Source organism: Eublepharis macularius, chromosome 19, assembly GCF_028583425.1.
Source record: "Eublepharis macularius isolate TG4126 chromosome 19, MPM_Emac_v1.0, whole genome shotgun sequence".
NCBI lineage: Eukaryota > Metazoa > Chordata > Lepidosauria > Squamata > Eublepharidae > Eublepharis > Eublepharis macularius.
This window is the reverse complement of record NC_072808.1, coordinates 17,296,990-17,322,732: the sequence shown is the minus strand read 5'-3', so window position 1 is coordinate 17,322,732 and position 25,743 is coordinate 17,296,990. Positions and strand designations below refer to the sequence as shown.

The 25,743-nt window shown below is 46.3% G+C and overlaps 1 protein-coding gene across 1 annotated transcript in view; it reads left to right on the top strand.

The window, feature by feature from the left end:
- The first annotated feature begins 13,359 nt into the window (after window positions 1-13,359).
- The window catches only part of RASAL3 (RAS protein activator like 3), a 54,139-nt gene continuing 41,755 nt past the window's right edge, over window positions 13,360-25,743 (top strand). Inside the window, exons 1-4 of the mRNA XM_055003270.1 lie at window positions 13,360-13,460; window positions 16,582-17,002; window positions 24,524-24,648; window positions 25,194-25,281. Coding sequence (XP_054859245.1) covers window positions 13,455-13,460; window positions 16,582-17,002; window positions 24,524-24,648; window positions 25,194-25,281 — 640 coding nt within the window. The 5' untranslated portion in view covers window positions 13,360-13,454. The remainder of the gene's footprint in view (window positions 13,461-16,581; window positions 17,003-24,523; window positions 24,649-25,193; window positions 25,282-25,743) is intronic.

The window sequence follows — 25,743 nt, the reverse complement described above, 5'->3', positions numbered from 1 at the left end:
GGAGCTTATAACACCACAACGAAAGAGTTACAGACTTGTATTGGCGAAGGCTTTCACGGCCGGAGAACGATGGTTTTTGTGGGTTTTCCGGGATGTATTGCCATGGTCTTGGCATTGTAGTTCCTGACGTTTCACCAGCAGCTGTGGCTGCCATCTTCAGAGGTCTTTTGGTGCTACACCTCTGAAGATGCCAGCCACAGCTGCTGGCGAAACGTCAGGAACTACAATGGCAAGACCACGGCAATACAGCCCGGAAAACCCACAAAAACCATAGTTACAGACTTGCTTTTTAAAAATGAAAGCTGGGCACATTATAATGCTATAGAGATATAGCAAGTCCTGTTTGTTTGTTCTTAAATGCCTCATGTGTTTGTGTGTGAGGCGGGGGGCTGAGGCAAGAAAAGTGTGTGGAAAACTGCAGTGTGGGTGCTCGGTTGTCACTGAGAATGCCTCTACATTTGTTTCTGAATGACTTTTATCAGGCCTGCTTCAGGTATAGCCAGGGGTCATTTCATAGAAAAAGAGCTGGAGGAACTCATTAGCATAACTCATTAGCATAACTGATTTGCATATGCCACTCCCCTGACATCACCTATCCTGGCTGTTTTGGACCCAGTCCTGGCCATTCAGGGCCAAAATTGGGCCCAAAATGGCAAAAAGGGGCTGAAAATGGCCAAAAAGGAGCCCAAAATGGTCAGGATCAGGCCACTGCTGAGAGGGAGAGTGACCCACCACCCATCGGAGGCCCAGTCCGGGACGTTTCGGCCCCAATCCAGGCTGAAACGGGCCCAAAACGGCCAAGAGTCAGGTGGGCGGGGCCACCTGACATGTGACCTCTTTGAGGAACTGCCGAAACTGCGTTCCTGCGTGTTCCCCCTCGAAATGAGCCTCGAGTATAGCTGTGATGAAGTCGTACATAATATGCATTGCATACAGCCAGATTCTTCAACAGGGAATGAGCCACAAGCTGAGTACACCTTTCTTGGAAGAACTCCAAAAAATAACTCAGGTTCTTACCATATTGAGCAAACATAGCAGGCAAAAGCATGCCCATACAGTAAAACACCTCTTTTCACTATTTCTCAAGAGCTAAGCACCACAAATTCTTATCATAGCCATTCACAAAAATGCCAGCAATGGCCTGCAATCCTCACATGGTTGGCATGTGAAGATGCCAAGAAAAGTGTATTCATCTTGTGGCTCATTCCCTCTTGAAGAATCTGACTGTATGCACCTCATATTGTGTACAACTATGTCACAACTATTTGGAAGCAAGGTATTGTATTGGACCTGATGAAGATTTCTTTTTGAAACGGGACAGTTACCGGGTACCCATAGTGGACTGATTCAGGTATAGGCATGTTCCTTAGTTCTAGTTAGCTTTCAAAAAATCCATCTGTCATGTCTAGTTCATAGTGAATATAAGTAAGGTAAAGGTAGTCCCCTGTGCAAGCACCGAGTCATTACTGACCCATGGGAGACGTCGCATCATGACGTTTTCTTGGCAGACTTTTGTTACGGGGTGATTTGCCATTGCCTTCCCCAGTCATCTACACTTTTACGCCCAGGAAACTGGGTTTTCATTTTACCGACCTCAGAAGGATGGAAGGCTGAGAGCGGGACCACAAGTGACGCCTGACACAGATTGGACACTTGCCAGCTTCCCTCAAGTTTTGATGGGAAATGTAGGCAGCTTGGCGGAATGTTGGACAAGTGACAGTTGAAAAGTCCATTGGACAGCAGTCAGAGAGTCAAGCTGCAAGACCAGGATGCCTACATTTCCCATCAAAACTTGAGGGAAGCTGACAAGTGTCCAACCTGTGTCAGGCGTCACTTGTGGTCCCGCTCTGAGTCAACCTTGAGCTGGCTACCTGAACCCAGCTTCTGCCAGGATCGAACTCAGGTCGTGAGCAGAGCTTGGGCTGCAGTACCTCAGCTTACCACTCTGCGCCGCGGGGTTCTTACTATAAGTACACAACTAAATACTGTTAGAGAATCTTTATTTAAACGGGTCTTTTGTATAGCATAGATTAACTAAAAAGTATACTAACAATAATTATATATATACACACATACATACACATACATACACACATATACATATACATACACATACATATACACACACACACACACACACACAAACCTAATACTAAAGCATAAACATTTAAACATGACACGTTAAATGATGCAGAAATTTCATAGTAGGAGCAGAGTTACAAACCTAGATCACGGGAGCCTAGTCTACAATCCCCGTCTTGGTTAATTGATAAAACTCCAAGCATGATATAAAAGTTATGGCCTAGTAGCTCCTTAAAGCCAGCAATGTTTTCCAGAGGATAAGCTTCTGTGAGCCAAAGCTCTTATACCCTGGAAAAGTTGGTTGTTTTTTAAGGTGCTTCTGGACTTTAATTTTTTTTCCTATTGCTACAGACTCACACAGCCACCCACCAGGAGCGATCACCATTCTCAGACGTTCCTTTCTCCTTTGGGAAAGATGGGAGAAAACCAGGAGAAGCCCCAGAAAGTCGATAATTGGCTTATGACACTGTGTGAAATGCTCCCCGCTCCAGCTTGAATGCCAGATCAGAGCAAAACCTGAACGTGGAAGATTTATTTGCTAGGATTGATTTTTATCCCCTATGCTTTTTAACATGAAACCAGTGGGTGAAATCATCCATGCATCTGGAGTAACCATCACGTTGATGGCACCCACTTAGGTTTTTCCTTTTCAGTTACATTAGGTGAGCGCTAAAGTTTCTGAACGGGTGTTCCAGTGGGATGGGTATCCCATGGGGCTGGATGACAATCAATAAACTGAGAGTCTCACTACACGAGACGACGCATGTCCGTCAAGTGTAGGGAGACACAATCTTAGCTGAGAAGCGTAGTTTAAAAAGACAGAGCCGGCTCTGCAGAGGGTTTGTTAATTTTGTCTTCACCTCCCTGAAGAGGTGTTGATTTCACCTCTCCAGTCTAAAAATGTAAGGGATCAAGGAATGGAAATGGGCTGGAGCTGCCTTCCAAAGCCAGGCTTGGACAGGTCTAATGGGCTGAAGTTTCCCTTCTGGCATTTCACAGCCCCTTCACACAGTTTCAGTGTATAACAAAGCTTTTGCCCTGCTGCCAACTCTCTTTTGGAGACCTTCTTTACCTATAAAGCCAAGAAGACACCTGTATTTAATGCTAGCTATGGGCCATTCTCTGTAGAACATGCTGTGCCCCAAGATCTATTGTTAATCTCAAACCTCAGGAGAGCGCACTACGCACGTGCTCCCTACCAATGTGGCGACATCACTTCTGTTAGTGATGTCGTCGTACCTCCCACAGGAGTGATTCTGCGCTTTGTTTGGGGGCGATTTGGGCCCCAAACCATCCGAACTGACTCTGTGCAAAGCGCGAGAGTGCTCGTGTGGCTGGCATATCGTCTCTTACGGAAATGACGTCACTGTGCAGCCAGCACCTCTGGAAGTGACGTCATCACCTCTTTATTGGAGGTTCTGTTCCGTATCCTCCTCATGTTGACCTTATAATATTTTAGCACGGGAAGGTGAGGCAGATGTATTTTTTTCAAAGTTTTTGTTGATTTTACCTGTGTGTTGTGTTCCCCTGGCGGTTTTAAAATATATTTGCTGCTGTTTTAAATGATCACTTAAGCTAGTAAATATCGCAGCATCATGTGGACGTTAGAGCCACAAATTCCAAGTTGTGTGAAAGAATACTTTCTTTTATCTGATTTAAGTCTCCTGCCCGTCAGCTTGGATGTCTAACGTTATGAGACAGGGAGAAAGAAAATCTGTCACTTTTCTCTACGCTAGGAATTATTTTGTAAATGTCTGTTGTGACCCCCTTGTTTTTCTGTACCTAACGCTTTGTCATTTCCTTGTGGCGAAAGGGTTCTGACCTTTCGTTGATTCTGACTGCTCTTTTCTGCATCTTCCACCTCTATGACATCCTTTTTTGAGATGGAGTAACCAGAATCTCACATGCTGTATTAAAAATGTCTTTCCCTCCCTTTTCCTTCCTTCCTTCCTTCCTTCCTTCCTTCCTTCCTTCCTTCCTTCCTTCCTTCCATGACTTTCATATATTCAATAAAAATGTTGGGGTTGCCAGGTCTGACTCAGAAATTACCTGGGGACTTTGGGGGTGAAGCCTAACAAGAATGTGACATCACTTTTGTGATTTCACTTCCAAGTCGAAGGTCAGGTGATGGCTCTTCCCAAGCTCCACCCATTCTGATGATGTCATTTCCAGCATCTTGCACCCAAACCCCACCCCTTCCTGTGATGTCATTTTCAGGACACTCCTCCAAACCCACCTCTCTATCTGAATTCACTTCAATGCATCATGCCTTGCGGCTCTCAAACATCTGACATTTATTCTATGTGGCTCTTACATTAAGCAAGTTTGGCCACCCCTGATCTATGCCATATATAAAGGCACCTGAAACCAGGTGGCGGTATGCAGAAGTTTTTTATAAAATACTGCAGGGACTGCAATTGTGGAAAGCACCTCCCAGAGCAGGGGTCCCCAACATAGTGCCCGTGGGCGCCATGACACCTGCTAACACCTTTCCTTGTGCCTGCCAAGTGCTTTTATAAAGAGGGGTTTTGTCCAGCAGGACTTTTGCTACTGGACATCTGATGGACTCTGCAGTTTTTTTAAAAAAACAAGTTGCTTCAGCCATTACAGCACAAGTGCTTTCGTTGCGTGACTAAAGGCACGCTGTGTGTATTCAAGAAAACAAATAATTCAAGTTAGAAGATTCACACAGTATAAGTTAGAACTAGTAAATTTTGCAGAAGCAGAGATATCAGTTACGTCTACTATAAGAGTTTGACTAAGGTCCGTAGAATCTGATTGATCAACAAGGTTTCAGGACTTGATCACAGTGTTTTAGGGCCTAGGTTTCTGTTGTCCTCTTATCAGATCCCAACAGGACATGCCCACATCACAGCAAGGCGGGGTCAGGGGTTTTTGCTCCTAAGTGTGGTGAAGCTGATCTGATAATTTCAGCTATCCCCAGTAGCAACGGTTTCGATCCTCTCAGCTATGATGTTGCAGCACCATCTTCAGGTACAACTTGAAACAACTTCAAGGATTGTTTTAACTCTGTCTCACCTCCTATTCCATGCCGTCCTCCGAAAGTCCAAAGGACAAAGGAGAACATGTTGGCAGAGCAAACAGCCAAAGCAGTTCAATGCATTTATTACCAGTTAAATTGCATCTGGACCACATTTGAGAGGTTAACTGTTTAACTGACAGGTCCCTTCATCTAACCGAAAAAAATTGATTCCTGAAGGTAGCCTTAGAACACAGAAACCATCTCATGAAGAAAATATTTTTAAACGATAGGGTCATTTTAAAAGGCTTCCTGTTAAACAGAGCTGCTGAAATGTTGAAGAATCCCTATTTGAGTTATGCGTTAATACACTCCCTAACATGTTGTGGTTGGCTCTGCCTCTTGGGGCAGCCATTTTGTGGTTGGCTCTGCCTCTTGGGGCAGCCATTTTATGGCTGTGCCCACCATCTTGTTTCAGAATTCCAAAGTTGCCCACAGGATCTAAAAGTGTGGGAACCCCTGTCCTAGAGATCCACTGGGGCAGACGTTCCATGGGAACATTCTCCAAAGACAACATTGTTTCCTCTCTCTTTCTGCGCTTCTTCTTTTATGCTGATCGTCATGGTTTTCCACCCAGCTTGGTGGAAGTTTTCAAACTATCAGCTGTAACATTGCTCTCTCCAGTCTAGTGAGACAATAGCAGATGCCAGCAGATGCAGAAAAAAATCCTTTGGAACTCTTAGTGATAAAGCTATAAGAGGGGTGACAATTTATTCTTTAGTCTTGGCAGAATGCAGCTACCTAAAAAACAAAATGGCGCCCAGTGATTCAGTTAAATTACATGTTTTATTTTTGCTAAATAAAACTCCCTGATCTGGATGGCCTAAGCTAGCTCAATCTTGTCAAATCTTGGAGGCTCCAGAGGAGACAAGCTTGCAGAACTCTAGTATCGATTCAGACACAGATAAACAATTCCACAGCAGGCATCTGAACGTACGTGACAAAGACTTGCTCCTTGTTAGCCCATATTTCAAGGGCTCCTTCAGAAGCAGAGAGCTTTTATTCGCCTATTTAACAACAACAACAACATTCAATTTATATACCGCCCTTCAGGATGACTTAACACCCACTCAGAGCAGGTTACAAAGTGTGTTATTATTATCCCCACAACAAACAACTTGTGAGGTGGGTGTGTCTGAGAGAGCTCTAAGAGAGCTGTGACTGACCCAAGGTCACCCAGCTGGCTTCAAGTGGAGGAGTGGGGAATCACACCTGGGGCCAAGCTACACATGACGAATGACACTTGAACGGCAAGTGTATTTCCCTCCACTCAATCCACTCAATCCACTTGCCATTCAAGTGTCATTCGTCATGTGTAGCTTGGCCCCTGGTTTAGAAAATGGGGTATTAATATTCAACTTTCCTGCCAAAGGAGGATCTGGCTAATATGTTTTTTCCCCAGACCATAGGTTTGTTTGCATGTGATACATATGACACAGACCAGGGCTCATTTCGAGGGGGAACATGCAGGAACGCAGTTCCAGCAGTTCCCCCAAGAGGTCACATGTCAGGTGGCCATGCCCACCTGACTCTCAGCCATTTGGGTCCGTTTCGGCCTGGATTGGGCCTCTGATGGGTGGTGGATCACTCTCCCATTCAGCAGCAGCCCAATCCTGACCATTTTGGGCCCCTTTTCATCCATTTTCAGCCCCTTTTTGCCATTTTGGGCCCAATTTCGGCCCTGAATAGCCAAGATTGGGTTCAAAACAGCCAGGATAGGTCATGTCAGGGGTGTGGCATATGCAAATCAGTTATGCTAATGACACACTTCTGGCAATGTCAAGGGGTGTTGCATACGCTAATGAGTTATGCTAATAAGTTCCTCCAGCTCTTTGTCTACAAAATGACCCCTGACACAGGGCCAAGCTACACATGACGAATGACACTTGAATGGCAAGTGGATTGAGTGGAGGGCAAGTGGACAGGGAGAAATACACTTGCCGTTCAAGTGTCATTCGTCATGTGTAGCTTGGCCCACAGACAGCAAATGGACGCAAATGAGAATTCCCCTTACCCCTAATTCAGGACCAAGCTACACATGACGAATGACACTTGAACGGCAAGTGTATTTCTCCCTGTTCACTTGCCCTCCACTCAATCCACTTGCAATTCAAGTGTCATTCGTCATGTGTAGCTTGGCCCTCAGGATACATACAAACTTTGCTCGTCACACTGTAATGGAGTTGGTGTTTCAGCTGAAACATGGCCTGTTCTCTGTCCAAAACACAGAAAGATACCATAACAAAGAAGGGCCAAGCTACACATGATGAATGACACTTGAACGGCAAGTGGATTGAGTGGAGGGCAAATGAACAGGGAGAAATACACTTGCCGTTCCAGTGTCATTTCTCACTTGTAGCTTGGCCCACAGAAACATACCATAACGAAGAATTCAGTGCCATGATACGAACCCTAATGTCTTGGTCAAAAGTACTCTGATTTGTAGACAAAGGAAGCATCTCTCTTGGAATTTTTTCAACGTTTACAGTCAGCGCTTGATTCTAGCAATAGAGGCAGGAAGGGACAGTTGCTCTGCTCCTGCTGCAGTGCTGGAAATGATGAGTTGCTGTTTTTCAAACTAGCAGTAAAGGAAACAAAGACACTGCTATTTTGAGAAACCACGACAATTTAGGTAAATCAGGCAGTGCAGTATGGGGGAAAACCCCTTACAGCTCTAAGACATTGAGCTGGACTCATTTTTCTTAGAGTTCTAAGGCCAATGCTGAGTGCATTGTGTGGAGCACTGGGTTAGATGGTCTCTGCTTCCATTACAGACCTTCCCCATCAAATAGTAAAGAGTCCTGTAGCACCTTTAAGACTAACCAATTTTATTGTAGCATAAACTTTCGAGATGCAACTAACGAAGAGAGCTGTGGTTCTCGAAAGCTTATGCTGCGATAAAGTTGGTTAGTCTTAAAGGTGCTACTGGACTCTTTCCTATTTTGCAACTACAGACTAACACAGCTAACGCCTCTGGATCTATTTCCACTCATGCCTTTTCAGGCTGGTGAGATGTTTGTGGCTGGGGTTATGCTCCCAAACACAGTGAAAGTCTTTGTTGCTGCTTCTTTAGAGTTAAGCTAGACATCCAGGTTTTTAAAGAGTTGTGTCTGGGCTCCTTGCAGCCACACAGCTGCAAGGAGAGTCTGAGAATGCCACCGAGGAGGGAGGAAGAGCTCCTCCCTCTAGCCGTTTTGCAAAATAGCAAGCCGGGAGGGTCTCTGTTTTTGCTGCTCCACGTGGAGTATTCGATGTGCACGGAGCAGTAAAAACTGAGAGCCAAGCTACAAGTAACGCCTGACACAGGTTGGACACTTGTCAGCTTCCCTCAAGTTTTGATGGGAAATGTAGGCATCCTGGTCTTGCAGCTGTAATGGAGAGCCAAGCTGTAAAACCAGGACGCCTACATTTCCCATCAAAACTTGAGGGAAGCTGACAAGTGTCCAACCTGTGTAAGGTGTCACTTGTAGCTTGGCTCTGAGAGAAAAACCTCCCCCTGTACTAGTTTGACATGTGGAAACAGCTTGGAAGGGGAAGGCAGGAGGTCTTCGTTCCCCATAGCTGCTAGGTGGCTGCAGGATAACCGAGTCTGAAAACCTGCACATCATCAAATTCACAGAATGTCAAATATTAAGGGAGAATTGGTATAAAATGTTCTTCAGAAGGTATATTACTCCTAAGGATATTTCAAAAGCCGATGTCATGGACCCACCTGGCCCAGCGGAGCAGAGAGACTCAGAGGACTCTTCCGAGGAAGAGGCAGCTGGCGAACCTGACCCAGATCCACAGCCAGTGGAAGAGGCACCGCAGGAGGAGGCAGGCCCTGAAGGCTCAGATACTGATCCACAGCCTGGGCCCGGCACATCGGTTCCTCAGCTTCCCAGCCCTGGGCTGGCAACAGAAAGCCAGGGGCAGGCCAGCTCTCCCCCTTCCTCACCAGAGCCTCGGGAGCGCTGCCAGAGGAGGGCTAGAAGAGCCCTCCAAGCCAGAAGGCGCAGTGCCAGGCTAGCAGCACAGCACCGGCCCAGCATCATTAGTGATGATGAGTGCTCGCAGGAGCAGGACTGAGACAGCCGGCAGGTGCTTGCTGTAGCACAGGCAGCTGAGCACTGTGAGGCTTAAAAGCAGCCGAAGAGGGAGTGGCTGCGTGGAAGCAATGAGTCCGCTCACTGCTGACCTTGCTGCTGTTTGGAACTGATTCTCTTGTCCCTGACCTTGGCCTGTTCCTGTGGATGTGTTTCTGGAAGCCCCCTTTGGACTTGAAGCCGTGAGTGTGCCCAGTTTGTGCCTGAACCTTGGAACTGGGTGCTGCCCTGCTTGGACAACTTGGGAGTTTTCCCTTGCCTGCTGCCAGTGTGAGTCTGCATCGGGACAGCTAATAAGGAAGGATTACAGGGGAAAAGAGCAAGAGTCCAGTAGCCCCTATAAGAATAACAAAATTTGTGGTAGCTTTCGTGAGTCACAGCTCACTTCTTCAGATACCGCTAGAATGTGAGTCCATCTATCTGTCCTTCAGGATCTCCGCCTTTCCAATCAGCATCACTTCCGTCTTGTCTGGGTTCGGTTTCAATCTGTTCACTTCCTGCCATTTGACCACAGCAGTGGTCAGGGTCAGTGGTCAAGGCTCAGGGTCTCCACTGCATCATCAGGGGATTTGGACAGGAGTTGCGGCCATCAGGTTCTAGATGAGACCATGGTGGCGAAGGAGGTCTTGAAATCCTGAGATGGCCCAGGTAAGGCGCCCTTGGCTTGAAGTCCTCCAGAACGGCAAATCTTGGGGTCAAGAAGACCAAGACCACCTCCTTCCAGGTACCCACTGGAGAACTAGGCAGCAGGTAAACAAGTGCAATGCTCAATCTGTCCTTGGATCGCAACACAAAGAACAAGCATTGCTGGCAACAATTGGCAGTGGGAACCTGCAGAAGGTGGAAGACTCACAGAGGATAGCCAACTCCCCTCCCTACCCTCCAGTTCTGAACTAGCTTTAACTGGAGCAAACACATCCTTTCTTTTACTTCCAGGCAGGTTCTGGTCACGCAAATCCAACCAGTCTCGTATATCTGCAAGAACTGAGTCAGGAGTGCGGTTTTATTCATCAAAGAACTGCACAACTTCCATATCAAAGCAGAGGAAATAGCGGCCCTTGCGATCAAATCTCCTGAGATGGGGCGGAAGATAGATGAACGAGATGTACCAACATATCCCACTGGCCATCTTTAAAAGGTCTCTTGACTCCCACCACCGTATCATCCATCTTCCAGCTGCACTGAAATAGAAGCCACACCAAATATCCTGCCCCAGGCATAAGCCAATACAAGTACATCAACAAATAAATAAATGTTAAGAAACACATTGGACTTGATAATAGAGTTGCCAGGTCCCCTTACCCTCCTGGTGGGAGGCTGGAGACTGGCACCCAGCCTGCATGACGATGTCACTTCCTGGAAGTGACATCATTGCGCAGGCCTCATGCTGCCGTGGGAGGGCTCCTGTGCTCCACAGCAGCCTGAATTGGGCCCGATTTGGCATGAATCCAGCCCGATTTGGGGCTGAATTGGGCCGCTGCGGTGCACGGGGATGGGAGCGCGACCTGGGAGGTGCATTCCGCCCCCCTGCTGCCCAAGTAAACAGGAGCGGAGGGTGGGAGTGGGGGGATCTCCCACCCCCAGCAAGGGACTGGCAACGCTACTTGATATGCTGCCGCCCCAAGTAGCCATAAAAGCATTCTAAAGGCAAAAATATCAACCAGCTGAGGTCAATGTCATGCATACTATCAACCAGATACAATCAATCTCTCCCCGCCCCACTGTTGGATCATCCACAGTCACTCTACAAATTACTTCTTTTATGAGTTAGCCACAGAGCCAACCTGTGCTCCATGCAGACATGAGTCAGCTTGGGGATTGGCTTCTATTAAAAAAAAAACAGTGCGGGAAAGCAGTGTTTCCCCCTTTCTGCCACTGCACATGCACAAAATACCTCCACGTGGAGCAGCAGAAATGGGGAACTGTCTCCCCTCTGCACTGTTTTTGCATGGGGAAAAAAGTTTGGGAGAAAGGCAGGAGTTTTCCCTCCCTCCCGCGGCAGCTTTCTAAGTCTATTTGTCTGCGAGGAGCACTAGTTGGCTCCCTGGAGAACTCCTAAAAGAAGTGTCTGCCGTCTTGGTGTCCCAGTCTAAGAGCCCCAGGGCGAAAGCATTTTGGCTCCTGCCTATCAGTGCATGCCCAATGCTTGAGCTTTTGGCAAGAACTTTCCCTTAAAAAATAAAAAAGTACCTATGAACAGACAGAGACATGTTTGAGCTCCAGTATCTCTTATTTTCTATATGAAATATTTGCCTTGGATATGGATAGACTTTGCACAGCACCTCCACTACCCCAATATATGTTGACCCAGCAGTATACCTTTACCAACTCCTGGCTCCCAATTTACGTAAAACATTTCCTCTGGCCAGATTTAATGTTCTTCCTTCAGCCTTTTTATCTGGCAGATTTCATGGGATTCCTTATTTTAGCAGGTGTTGTCCTTGTTTGATGGACTGTGTTGAAACTGTTTCCCATGCTCTTCTCCAGTGCCCTTTTTATCTGGCGCCACGCCGGGATCTTCTACATCCTCTATTAGCCCAACTTCCAGAGTTTTCTGATGATTTTAAGGTTCAGTTTCTGCTTGACAACCCAGATGAGGAAATAACTGAAATAGTAGCAGAGTTTCTCTACAGTGCCATGGCTATACGCCCTGACAAATAATATCCTATACTGGTTTTGCTACACTGTTGCCCTGTTCCTATCTGTAATTTTAATCTTATTCCATATGGACTCATTTCTGTATTTAAAAAATTTATATTATATACATGCCAATAAAGTCTTGCTTGGCTTGACTTGGGGCAACATGATTTTCAGAGGACCATGTTACTTGGACCCTGGATGTAACTGTCACTGGATGGACTAGTTAATTTGAAGCTTGACATTTGCAGCAGGTTAGCTCTTCTGGGACAGAGAACAGAACTTCCGAATCACGTTTTTGAGCCTGTTCAGATGCCACTTTGGATGGCATCAAGGTCCTAGAAAATGGTACAGGATTAAAAAAAAAAAGTTAAAGTCACCCTCACCTAGAGCTGTGGACGGACTGAGGGCCAAGCTACACATGACGAATGACACTTGAACGGCAAGTGTATTTCTCCCTGTTCACTTGCCCTCCACTCAATCCACTTGCCGTTCAAGTGTCATTCGTCATGTGTAGCTTGGCCCTCAGAGACTCTATAGGACACATGATGATCAGTGTCAGATAACAAAAACACAGAGCCAAACCAAATGAGACGAAATACTTGTGAATGTGCTAGTGGCGGTAATCATGTCTGTTCTTACCTTCTCGATTTCAGAGTATGTGTTTGTGACTGATAGGATTCTGGCCAAGAATTTAGCTCTGGGTATGCTATATAATGGACAATAAAGTAGGTAGTGGGGAAGGTAATCCACAAATGTGGGTGCGATGTTCCATAGGGGTGTGAGAATAACGCCCTGCCAAAAGAGCTGTCTGTATCATCTGGCAGCGCAGAGCAGTGAAAGAGACTCTGAGGTTATAATGAGAAATACTGGCTAGGTAGGGAGATCTTAAATGGTCAAATTTGATTAGTTTATACCAAGGCAGTTTATACCACCCCTAACAGGTCATCCGGGATGGTATACCTTTGGCAAATGGTGGATAGAAAGCCAGGGCGTGTGGGGTCTTCGGATAGCAAGAAATTTACTGATTGGCAGCTTAAGGAGTCAGAACTGGAAAATTGGATCCTTTTCCAGTATTTTAAAACTGCAAGGTGTACTCGCGCCCTAAGGGAGGGGAGTCCTGTTTCAGCCCTCATCAGGGCGGCAGGAGCGCTTTTGAGTAAAGCCAAAATCCGTCTCAAGAATTAGTTTTGGATTACCTCAAAACAGGTTAGAATATCTTCCTTCCAACCCCTCACTTCAGCTCCAGCTATAGACAATAAGCTCTTTGGAACTCTTGGAGCCTAGAGCTGTGGACAGGTGTGAAACATGTAACCTGGGCACCTCCTTCCAGATCAGACAGGACGCCTGGCTTCTTCACCACCCACATGCCAAGAAGCAGCTTCAGTGCTGCTCAGATTGGGCGAGGTGGGGAGATTACCATCTCGCAGCCGATCACATGGGAAACTTGCAAAGCACCGGGTGAGCCGGAAAGGAAACCAGTCAGACAGAGGTGGTGTTGAAGACAGGAAGGACCCTCTCATGAGCGCAGCAGGAAGCCACAGGAACAGAGTGGATGGCTCTATGCCACGGCAGTGAGCAGCCGGTCGTCGGGATCCTGTGGATGGGAGATGAAGGTATGCTGAGAAGGATCAAGGAGAAGCACCTGCTTTACCTCTTTGCTGTAGCAATTTCAGCAGAGCTAGGCTGGGGGGACTGTGAGAAAGGCTAGAACTCCAAGGGACTTGCGGGGAGGAGAGAGTGCAAGAGATGAGGGGCCTTAGATGCGAACCCAAAAATATCCATTCTCATCCCAGTCGCACTGAAAGCTGCAAAGTCATCTATTGCTCATTAACTATGGGCCAAGCTACAAGTGACGAATGACACTTGAACGGCAAGTGGATTGAGTGGAGCGCAAGTGAACAGGGAGAAATACACTTGCCGTTGAAGTGTCATTCGTCACTTGTAGCTTCGCCCTATGTCATCCACTCTGGGAGATCCAGCTTTAAGTTAATCAATCAATCAAGGAGACAACTGATGGGATGTGTGGGGAGGGAGGGATACTCTGTCAGCAATTGTCTAGTCCAAACACTGGGGACTTGCTAAAGGAGCAGTGATAGACGTGCAACACCCCAATAACCTGCAGGGAAAGCAATGCCTTTGGAAGAGCTTTTTGCCTCCACTGATGTAACTATTTCACTAAATTTTAGCCCACCTTTATTGCTAAAAGTGATGTCCTCTAGGACACAACTTGCACTTCTGGTTTGGGGCTTCAGTGGGCAGCTGGAAGCACAGATGTCCTAGGATGAAAAACTGATCATGCTGCTGTAAGACGACTAGGACTCAAACATTATAAATCAAGATGGGTAGCCGTGTTAGTCTGTCTATTGCAGTAGAAAAGAGCAAGAGTCCAGTAGCACTTCACTTCACTTCTTCTGAAGAAGTGAGCTGTGACTCACGAAAGCTCCTACCCCACCACAAATTTTGTTAGTCTTATAGGAGCAATGGGCTTAAATTACATGCACAAAGGTATTAAGAAGAACTTTTTCATGGTCAGAGGAGTTCAAAAGTGGAATCAGCTGCCTAGGGAGGTGGTGAGCTCCCCCTCACTGGCAATTTTCAAGAAGAGGCTGGATGAATATTTGTCAGGGATGCTTTAGGCTGATCCTGCATTGGGCAGGGGGTTGGACTAGATGGTCTGTATGGCCCCTTCCAACTCTATGATTCTATGATTCTATGCTACTGGACTCTTGCTTTTTTCAAATATTATATTTTGCAATCCGCTTCTTGATTAACTGGATAGCTTTGTTTTACTAGGAATCATGCTGTAGTTATCATTCAAATCTTATCATATTTTGTAATCAGCTTATCGACTGACAAATCGTTCCATTGTGCATATAATCCACCTGGAGTTCCAGTAAGAAAGGAGGACTATAAATGAAAATTAATAAACAAACAAAAGAAGCTGTTCCATACTCCCGCCTAGTGTTTTTCCTTTACAGCCCAGGGTTTGCCCAGCACAGCGCATCCATCACAACATCTTGCACAAGGCTGTCCTGGAACATTTTGCTTAGCACATTGGAATCAGCAAGCGTGAAGCTCTGACTCCTTCCCCCCATTTCTGGCTCTAAACAGAATGCTCTGCAATGGGCCACAGGAGTGAACCTCTTGCAAACCTAGAGAGGATGTGGGGTTGGCCATCTGACAGGAAACGATTCCCACAGCAAGGAGGGCAGGAAATGAAACGGAGCAAACAACCTCCCCCTCTGTACAGGGCATGAGATACATCCACAGCGCAGTACCAATACTCAAGTTCTGTGGGCCGCCAGACCTGGTTGCTCAAGAAGAACCTCCACAATTATCAATCTTGCAAATCCAATGCAAGCTCTTTCCTCAAAGGCAATATTATACGTCACTCATAATGTAAGATGCAATGAGGGCTATCAACATGTTCTGTCAAGGAATCTACGAGCAAGTGAACAGACTCACGTGTATTCCTCCCTGTTCACTTGCCCTCCACTTGCGCTCCACTTGATCACTACGGGCCAAGCTACACATGACGAATGACACTTGAACGGCAAGTGTATTTCTCCCTGTTCACTTGCCCTCCACTCAATCCACTTGCCGTTCAAGTGTCATTCGTCATGTGTAGCTTGGCCCTACGGGTAAAGCTACAAGTGACGACTGACACTTGAACGGCAAGTGTATTTCTCCCTGTTCACTTGCGCTCCACTCAATCCACTTGCTGTTCAAGTGTCAGTCGTCACTTGTAGCTTGGCCCTACGTCACTGCATTGGCTCTCTACGTGATCAAGTGGAGCACAAGTGAACAGGGAGGAATACACGTGAATCTGTTCACTTGCCGTTCAAGTGTCATTCATCACTTGTAGCTTGGTCCTATGTAGGGGAAAGTTTCTATTTCAGTTGCTATAGGCATAAGAACCCTTCCTGGGGTTCAGGGAGTTTTTTTTCAGCGGGAACGCGGTGGAACGGAGTTCCGGCACCTCTTGAAAATACTCAGCAATAGTGCATGAAAATAATATGATTTCAGAGAATCCCGTGTGTTTCTTCCTCATTTCCCTCTTGAGAGTTCCACCACCTCTTTTCCCAGAAAAAAAACCCTGCTGGGGTTCATGCCAAGAAAGTTGGCAACCTAGATGTAGCTGGCACAGTGCGGCAGTTTTCAGCTGCAGAACCTCTCAAGCAGTGCTCCTGGGATGGATAGGCACAGGTTGTAGTTACGTCACAACAATTCCCTGCCTCTAGAAAGGATGGGGCCAGCTGGAAAAATAGCATCTTTCTATTGCCTTTGTGTGTTTGCTGCACAAGCCAGGGATTACTGATGATGAGGAAAATTCAGTAAGAGCCAAGAAGTCTAGGGTAGTTTCTGGCTTTACCTTCGATTCTCAGTCCCTGCATGGGGAGTATGGTGTAGTGGTTAGACTAGTATTTGGGAGACCCAGGTTCAGTTCCCCCTGCTCTGCCTTCGGAGCTTGTTGGGTGACCTTGCGCCTGTTACACACTCTCAACCTAACCTACCCACTACACCATGCTGGCTCATGTAAAAAGCGCAGAAAGCTGTAGTGTGGTTAGTTGGGACCTACCTTACAAGGTTCTTGTGAGGATAAAATGGAGGAGAGGAGCCAACATAAACTGCTTTGGATCCGCATTGAGAAGAAATAAATGAAGGAAATCAATAAATGCGAAACTCTAGCACTGCTGCTTTTCCAGTAACATTCTCTATTTACGTTCTCGGCAGATGGAGGCATCTTTCAAATCAAGGCACAGAGCAGAGGCTCCATCCTTGCTGAGATCCTACAGGTGGCAGACAGTCCTCCAGAATGGGGGGAAGGAGACGGAGCTTGCTCCTAGTACGGCATCTGGGTCCAGTGGGCACGGAGGCAAACAGCAGAGATGGAAGCGCGCACAAAGCCAAACAGAGAGCGAACTTTCTGAACCTACCAGTGAGCAGAAAGTACCTGCAGCAGTCCCCATGGACAGCCGGGCTGCCGCCAAGAGGTCTGTCTTCCGACGGGCTTTCTCTACCCCTGCAAAGATACCCAAGGCCCAGGAAGGAGGTGGTAAGATGAGTCTACGGAAGTATTTGCGCTCCATGTCCCACTGGAAGAACCAGGAAGGTGCACCACGATCAGACAGGGAAACTAAGGAAGCAAGCAAAGGTAAGACCACGTTGCCCCAGGGCTGGGTCATGAGATTGTTTTGGACTAGATGAAGGTAGTCTTACAAAGAACAGCCGCTTGATGTGATTCTCTGCCGGAGGAAGAGCAATGGGATGGATTCTCTCTCCTTTAAAAAGCCTGTGATCGGGGTTTCCTCCAGGAGCTCACGGGGAGGGGGGCATAACAGGAGGCAGGAAATCCAGGGCAGCTTTTTATGGGCCAAGCTACACATGACGAAAGACACTTGCCTGGCAAGTGGATTGAGTGGAGGGCAAGTGAACAGGGAGAAATACACTTGCCGTTCAAGTGTCATTTGTCACTTGTAGCTTGGCCCTATAAGAGAGAAAGAATTTGTGATGTGATTCTCTGCCAGGGAAAAGGGGGGGATTGCTGCCCTGGATTTCCTGCCTGCTGTTACATCCCCCCTCTCTGAACCCCTGGAGGAAAACCCATGCCGAGCCTTTTTGAGAGAGAGAGAGAGAGAGAGAGAGAGAGAGAGTCCCTCCCATTGCTCTTCCCCCAGCAGAGAATCTCATTGAGCGCCTGTTCTTTGTAAGACTACACTACCCAGGGAACCTTGCAGGAAGAACACATGTCAGGCGTCTCATGTAGTTTGGCTCTGAGACCGAGTATTTCTTTTCTTCTGCTGATTTCCTGAAATAAATTCACCAAGAACAGAAGAGATGCCCCGCCCCCCCAATAGTACTTAAACTACACCTCTGAAGACACCTCTGAAGATGCCAGCCACAGCTGCTGGCGAAACGTCAGGAACTACAATGCCAAGACCACGGCAATACAGCCCGGAAAACCCCCAACAACCATCGTTCTCCAGCCGTGAAAGCCTTCGACAATACATAGTACTTAAACTACTTCACACATTTTTTGATCTTTACAACATGCCTTTCAAGAAAGACATATCCAGCTTCTAGTAAAATTCAAAACAGGTGATGCAAAACGTGCCCCTCCCCCCATAAGTTAAGCAAAATAAACCAGTCTGCAAATGCTTTGCATTTGTAATTTATTTTTGGATTGGTGTGGACGTGTCCAGGTTTCACTTTCCTGCTCCCAATCGCTCCATGCAAATGTTAAGTTTTATGAAAGTTTTGTTTAGGATTTTTCATAGGCAAGTTGCCAAGTGCCGTTCAAAGGATGAGCAGGGCTATGGGAAAAGGAGGAATGTCTTTCCAGGTTTCTTCTGCAGTGATTTGTACGTCAGATTGCCAGTAGAACTTTAGGAGACAAGCCGAGCTGTTACCTTGGCACCAATTGCCCAATTGTACCGTTGTATCCCTGGCTGTCAACCACTACAACTGGCTGTACTGGCCCATCCCTCCCTCCCTCTATGTGCCCTAGCCCTACAAGTGCAGGCACGATCCACCTCAGGGGCAGGAGGGGCCCAACAGCCACCCCCTCCTTTCCCTCTGATCTCTCCCTCTGCTTGAGTGGCAGCCGCCGTTGGCTTGCAGGGAGGAAATCCCAATTCACTATGCAAATCAGAGTACACTGAGAGACCACAGCATATAAACGAGATAAAGCAAAAAAGCACCGCAGAAAATTTGTTTTTAATAACTTATCGTTCCAAAATGTCTTACACAATGATCAAAGACAGTAACATAAACATCTTTATAATAATAGCAAAGCTATAATAATACATTACATTAGAAACATACATTTTGCATGCAGTTATTAGTAAAAAATTACCAAATTCAATTGCACACGTATACAGAAAACATTAAGAAATTTCCTGAAACCAACTCTTGTGTTTGGTTCTCCAGCACCCTCAGCCCAACAGCCATATTTGTTTCCATCACTGTCTGATTCACTCTCTGTGTTGTTCATGGCAGATCTCAGGGCCAAGCTACACATGACGAATGACACTTGAACGGCAAGTGGATTGAATGGAGGGCAAGTGAACAGGGAGAAATACACTTGCTGTTCAAGTGTCATTCGTCATGTGTAGCTTGGCCCTCACTTAAGGCTTCGACACTGTCAGTCTCTACATGTTATGAAGTACCTAGAGATGCTCAAGTGAACCTCATTTCAGGTGTTCCCCCTCCAACTTCCCATGCACTCACTCGCACAGTCACACTTCAATATGCTCCACGTGAATACATTCACGCGTTCAATATCAGTTCCTCCTCAACTGCTAAAAGTATCCCAGTTTCCCCCACATCCATTTATTGAAATGCAGATCTTGACCCTTTCTCACTCCTTAAAGAAATACAAATTGCAAGTCGAAGGAGCCTACAGTACTTGTTCTTGCAGCAAAAACAGAGTTGAATCGGTGCTGTACCCTATGGACACACATGCAGATGCAATCACACAAAGGGAGCTCCCGAGAAAGTGGCATTCACACATACCGAGCAAGAACAGCCTGCATGTGAATTGAGGACTACGCATACAATCCTGCACTTGAGCATCCCTAGGTGCTTAGTAACATGAAGAGAGACTCTTTAAATCCCGACTAAAAGACAACCCAGCCTAATCTCACTTGTCTCACACCCTGTTCAGGCTATGGGATGCAACAAACAAGGGCCACAAGGGTAAGGAGAAGCCGCGCACTGAGCTTTCTCAGAGGCAGCATTCAGAGATATAACTCCGTCATGTTACCTTTTTACCGATTCGATTTATTGTTACGGTCAAAGGCCAGCAAACACTTCAATAGTTTAATTCAAGAAAACTATTAAATGATTAATAAAAAAGCAATACAATTATAAAATAGGATACCATCTAAAATTATATATCAGAGTTAAAAATTCTAAAAATCTGAAAATTAATGTTAAAATCAAAGGCCAAATCATCCTATCTGTACTTCTTTGTCTCTTCTCTAGATCAGTATGCCAACCAACCAAACTTGGCAACCATCCTAGTCAGCTTTTGATTATTGCCTGCAAGCATAATTGACAGGACAGAGTATCGTTCTGTTGCAATCTGGGTAGGGATTGACAATAGACATAATCCAGAGCTTCCCTGATATTTTGATATAGGCTGCAGTCAACATGTTCTACCTTTTTACCCTCTCGCCTTGCTCCTGATCTTTTCATAAGTGAAAGCTCATTTACTTGGCCTGCTGTTGCTTCTTTCATTACACACCTTTGCATTGGGGTCTGATTTCTGTCCAACTTTAATTGTCCACACAGCTTCCCCCCCCCCCCACTACCCTGGAAAAAGAGTTCTGATTGGAAGAAAGATCCTGTGAAAATGATTATATTATTGTACACGTCACTTGTTTTGCATAATTTTTAAACCAGCAGTCGTCAACATTCTGCCTGAGGCTGCAGCGTGCCCTCCCCAACAGTCAGAGCAAAGTGGGCAATGGAGGGGAGTACTCATCAGGCAGGAGATACACCTCCACTCCCTCCCCACTGGCAGCTTAGGCCCAGTGGTCCTTCTCTCTAGTTCTGTTTGTTACCAGTTTGGTGTAGTGGTTAAGAGTGACAGGACTCTAATCTGGAGAACCGGGTTTGATTCCCCACTCCTCTGCTTGAAGCCAGCTGGGTGACCTTGGGCCAGTCACAGCTCTCACAGAGCTCTCTCAGCCCCACCCAACTCACAGGGTGATTGTTCTTGTGGAGATAATAATAACATACATTGTAAACAGCTCTGAGTGGGCGTTAATTTGTCCTGAGGGGCGGCACAACGATAACGATAATGATGGTAACGATAACGATAATGATAACGATAACGATAACGATGATAACGATAACGATAACGATAACGATAACGATAACGATAACGATAACGATAACGATAACGATAACGATAACGATAACGATAACGATAACGATAACGATAACGATAACGATAACGATAACGATAACAGGTTTGTTTGAGTTTTTTTGTTTGCACTGGTGGGCCTCACCACCCAGCCCTGAGCCCTGACAACAGCAGGGCACCCACCTCCCATGAGGCAGCCCCTCGCCTGTGCACCAGAAAGCCTGTGTGGGCCCTCCTCCACCACCATTCTGCCACAGCTGGAGAGGTGAAGTGGCGGCCACAAGAGGGGTTGCACAGGGAGGTCGCCAAGAGGTGTGCCTCCATCCCTGGAGCAGCAGAAGCTGCAGCTGGTTGGAGAGCCAGGGGAGGCCACTCCAAAGGGGAGCCACACACACAGAGTTCCCAAGTCTGCCAGAGGCAGGGCGACCACTCTGGTGAGACAGCCCAGGGCCTGTGCACCGTGAGGCCAGAGCATGCCTGCCCTGCTCTACATGCAGCTGCTGCTGCAAAAGTAAAGGGGCAACAATGACGGGGAGAGTGTATGTGTGGGGGGGTTCAGGGAGGTGTGGAGGAAGCTGCAGCAAAGCCAGGGAGTCCAACAAGGCTGCTCAGTAGGCAAACCTCACAACCCCACCCTGCTCCTGAGCCAGCCAGGGACAAGGTGCCCCCCTCATTTTGGAAAAAGAGGAAGAGCAGTAGAGCACCTCTCCTCTTCGCTCGCCTCCCATAACTGCAGCATATGCAAGTTCTGGTTAAAACCAAGGCAGTATGCTCCTGGCCACTAAAGCTAGACTCTGAATGGAAATATACCTTGCGAATTACTTGGGGAGGCTCAAGTGCAGGGTTTTATGTGTGGTCCTTAATTCATGTGCAGGCTGTTCTTGTTCGACACACGTGGATGCCGCTTTCATGGGTGCTCCCTTTGTATGATTGTATCTGCAAGTGATTCCAGAGGGCAGAGTGACTATTCTGCTGTTTTCACTGCGAGAACAAGTACTGTAGGCTCGATGGTTGTTGTGGGTTTTCCGGGCTGTATTGCCGTGGTCTTGGCATTGTAGTTCCTGACGTTTCGCCAGCAGCTGTGGCTGGCATCTTCAGAGGTGTAGCACCAAAAGACAGAGATCTCTCAGTGTCACAGTGTGGAAAAGGTGTTGGCAGGTCATTTGTATCTACTCAGGAGCGTTGGGGTTGGGCTGAGTCATCCTGTAAGAGTTTCCCAGGGTGTGGAATGCTAATGGCGGGAGGCTTCACTGTATTCTGAGGAGGTTCTTTTGCATGTGGATTGGTGCTTGATGTGCTAATCTTCTCCGCAGGGCTATTGTCGGGTGTAGAGTGTTTTGTTAGCCTGGTGTAGCCTACTGTAGGCTCCTTTGACTTGCCGTTTTGCATCACTTTCATGTGCGAGAAAATGTCAAGATCTGCATTTCAATGAATGGAGGTGGGGGAAACTGCGGTTCTTTTAGCAGTCAAGGAGGAACTAATGTTGAACGCGTGAATGTACTCACACGGAGCAAATTGAAGTGTGATTGTGCGAGCGAGTGCATGGGAAGTTGGAGGGGGGACATGTGAAATGAGGTTCACTTGCGCATCCCTAGGTACTTTGTAACATGTATTTCCACCCTCTGTTGTGAAGTCTTGTGAGATATCCTCAAGGCACAAGTGCTGAACCTTGATAATCCATTTTGTGTTTTTTGCTCTGGGTGATCCTAATTGCTGTGATTGTAAGCAGAGTGATCTATAATTACACTGTGTAGCCTTGGGTTTCAAGTTATCCAGAAACCTTTAGGTTACATGTGTACAGACAGAACGCGTAGGTGCTAATCAGAGAGATATTCCTCAGGATAGCCAAAGCAAAGCAAGATGATTGCTGTGCACAACAGAAAGGCTGAGTGCCCTCAAGGAACTGGGGTGGGGGGAGAAGAGCCAAACAAACCAATCATTACGCAGGGGGCAGGTCTAGGGCTTACTGATGACAGGCGAATGTAAACATTTCTACGAGAGTCAGACCTGGCATGTTCTCACATTCCACAAAAATTGTGAGAAACCAGCATCCATTTAACTCGAGCAAACCCCACAATAGTGCTGGGATGAATACGGAAGGTATCGAATGCTTTGCATGTATCAGAATAACATCTAACACAGTAGAGGGGAGCAAATAGCCCATGCGTAAAAGCTAAGTCTTCATGCCCTTGGTCTTCATTGCAAAGATCTTGTCACACAAACGCAGGAAACTGCTATTTAATTATTCAAACCTTTTGGTCCATTGAGGTCAATATTGGCTGCTTCCACACACGTTGGATAATCCACTTTCAGTACTCTTTAGTGAACATTTGAAACTGATTTTCCATGTGTGGAACAAAAAATCCACTTCAAAAGGATTGCGAAAGTGCATTGAAAGTGCATTATTCAACGTGTGTGGAAATGGCCATTGTCTACTCAGACTGGCATCTGCTCTCCAGGGCCTCAGGCAGACGTCTTTCACATCGCATTTTAACCGGAGAGGCCAGGGATTGAACCTTGGACCTTCTGCATGCCAAGCAGGCGCTCCACCACTGAGCCACACTGTTCATTTTGACCGAACTGGCAAGTTGCAAATGAAGCATATCATACCGCAGTCTCACAGCCTCTGTCTCTGTCGTCTGTCTCCTGCTTTACTTTAATGATACTGCTCATATAGCCAATTCGGCTCTGAGCACTGTCGCACTAGAATTAAAATAAGAGAAAATGTATTGATACAAAGATCTGCATAATATGAAATTTAACAGGTTTGAATCTTATTCAATTGAGAGAGGAACTTGGCAACTGCCGATGTGACATTAAAATCCATCTCTTCTGCCAATAATTGTTTTTTTATTTTTATTATAGAAAAGTTAAAAGATAGAGCAAAGAAAGAAAGTAAAATATCGCAAAAGCACAACTACAAAGAGCCAACAGTGGCCTATATACAAAGTAAAAAAAAAATAGTAAAAAGCATTATAAGAATATTATTTATCCTTTACAGTTTTTAGCCTACAACACTTCCTCCTTTAGTATCAATCGACTTGTGGTCTAATTAATATCTTTTTTCTATATCTCATCTTCTTGATACCCCAGATCCTTATTCTTAAAAAATCAAAACTACAAATCATTAACTCGTTTTTCTTCATCTCTCGCAGATAGTCCATAAAGGGTTTCCAATTTGCCACGAATATACGAAGTGTTTTGTCTCTGATTAACGCTATAAATTTGCCCATCTCTTCTAAAAGAAACCTCAAATTATCTACTACACAGCTACACTCCTGGATATAGGGTTTTATCCAACTATCTCTTGCCACATTGAGCATGTCACAGTCAAATGTTAGAGAGCCACCAGACATGATACATTGAAGTGACTTCAGAGGAAGAGGTGGGTTTGAGGAAGTGCCTTGAAAGTGACATCACAGGAAGGGGTGGGGTTTTGGCTCAGTATGCTGGAAATGACATCATTGGAAGGGGTGGCGCTTAGGGAATGCCATCAGATGACAAAGGTGATGTCACATCCTTGCTAGGCACCCCCCCCCCCAAAGCCTAGCGTGGAAGCATCCACCATGCGTGAAAAGAGACACAGAAACAAGAGTAGGAGTAGAAAGTTGGGTGGGATCATGGGCTGTTTGGACCAGTACACCAGGGTGTAGAAGGAAAGAGCCTGATAACAGGCAAGGATTTATTTAATGAGGAGAGAAATGGACTCCACATTCTTTTTTAACATGTCACCTGATCCGGTAAGCTTTTGTTGTTCTGACAGGTGCCTGCCATAACGCCGTGTCTCCATGTTTCTTCCAATAGGGGGTAATGCTGCTGTCCAGCTGGCTCCCTTGGCTCTGGTTGCCGTTCCTGATGCTCCTCTCTGGGATGTAGCCAGTGTGTCTCTTCTGGACCGACAGTTGGTACTCATGGGCAGAGATGAGGAGGTGGGTCCCCTCCTGTGGAAATAAGGAAGGTCTCTCTGGGTAAAACCAACCAGATTGCTCCTCTCCTGCATGCTGAGAAAATACTGGTGTTGGCTAAACTCAGGAACAAAAAGTGTAATCCTAAACAGAGTTACTCTAGTCTAAGCCCATTGAAATCAATGGGCTTAGACTGGAGTAACTGCTTAGGATTGCAATGTTAGTTTACTACCCGGGAGGTCCCAATATTTGACCTCTGGGATCAATGTTCAGGGAAATCATTATAGATAGTATCAGCTTGTCCGCTGCTGAAGATTTCCTGCCAGGATTTTCAGAATAGATGGAAATCTTCTTCCATTCTGTCCCTGGCACGGATATCCATTGTAAGTCTATGTTTTGGCCAAACAAAAGCGTTGCTGGGCCATGAGGCAGTCTGCAGTTGTAACAGACAGGGAAAGAGGGCGAGTTGATTGATTGATTGATTGACTTATTAGCTTCATTGATACTCCGTCTTTCTCCCCACCGGGGACCCAACGTTCTGTCCTTGATGTTCTTTTTGCTGTTTTCAGAGTGTGCTGCAGAACCGGACACGAACTAGCAGTTCCGTCTCAGAGACAAGTTCTGTGTACCCCGTTTTGTGTGGCCAGATGAATTACGGTGAGTGCTGAGAGACTGCTGTGTGTACTCACAAGGCACCTGTACAGTTCCGCTGGCATGGTTTCAGGGCCTGGAACACATGCCCACTGACACATATCTTCACGCAGAACAAAATGCAAGACCAGAAACACGTTAAATGCCCTGAGCTGGATGGCCGAGCTAGCCTGGTCTGCTCAGATCTTGGAAGCTAAGCAGAGTCTTAGATCCAGAGGAGTTAGCCGTGTTAGTCTGTAGTAGCAAAATCAAAAAGAGTCCAGTAGCACCTTTAAGACTAACCAATTTTATTATAGCATAAGCTTTCGAGAATCAAGTTCTCTGAAGAGAACTTGATTCTCGAAAGCTTATGCTATAATAAAATTGGTTAGTCTTAAAGGTGCTACTGGACTCTTTTTGATTAAGCAGAGTCTGTGGCCCTTTCCACTCTACCTAACTGCTCCTGTAACATGGCGAAATATCACGCAA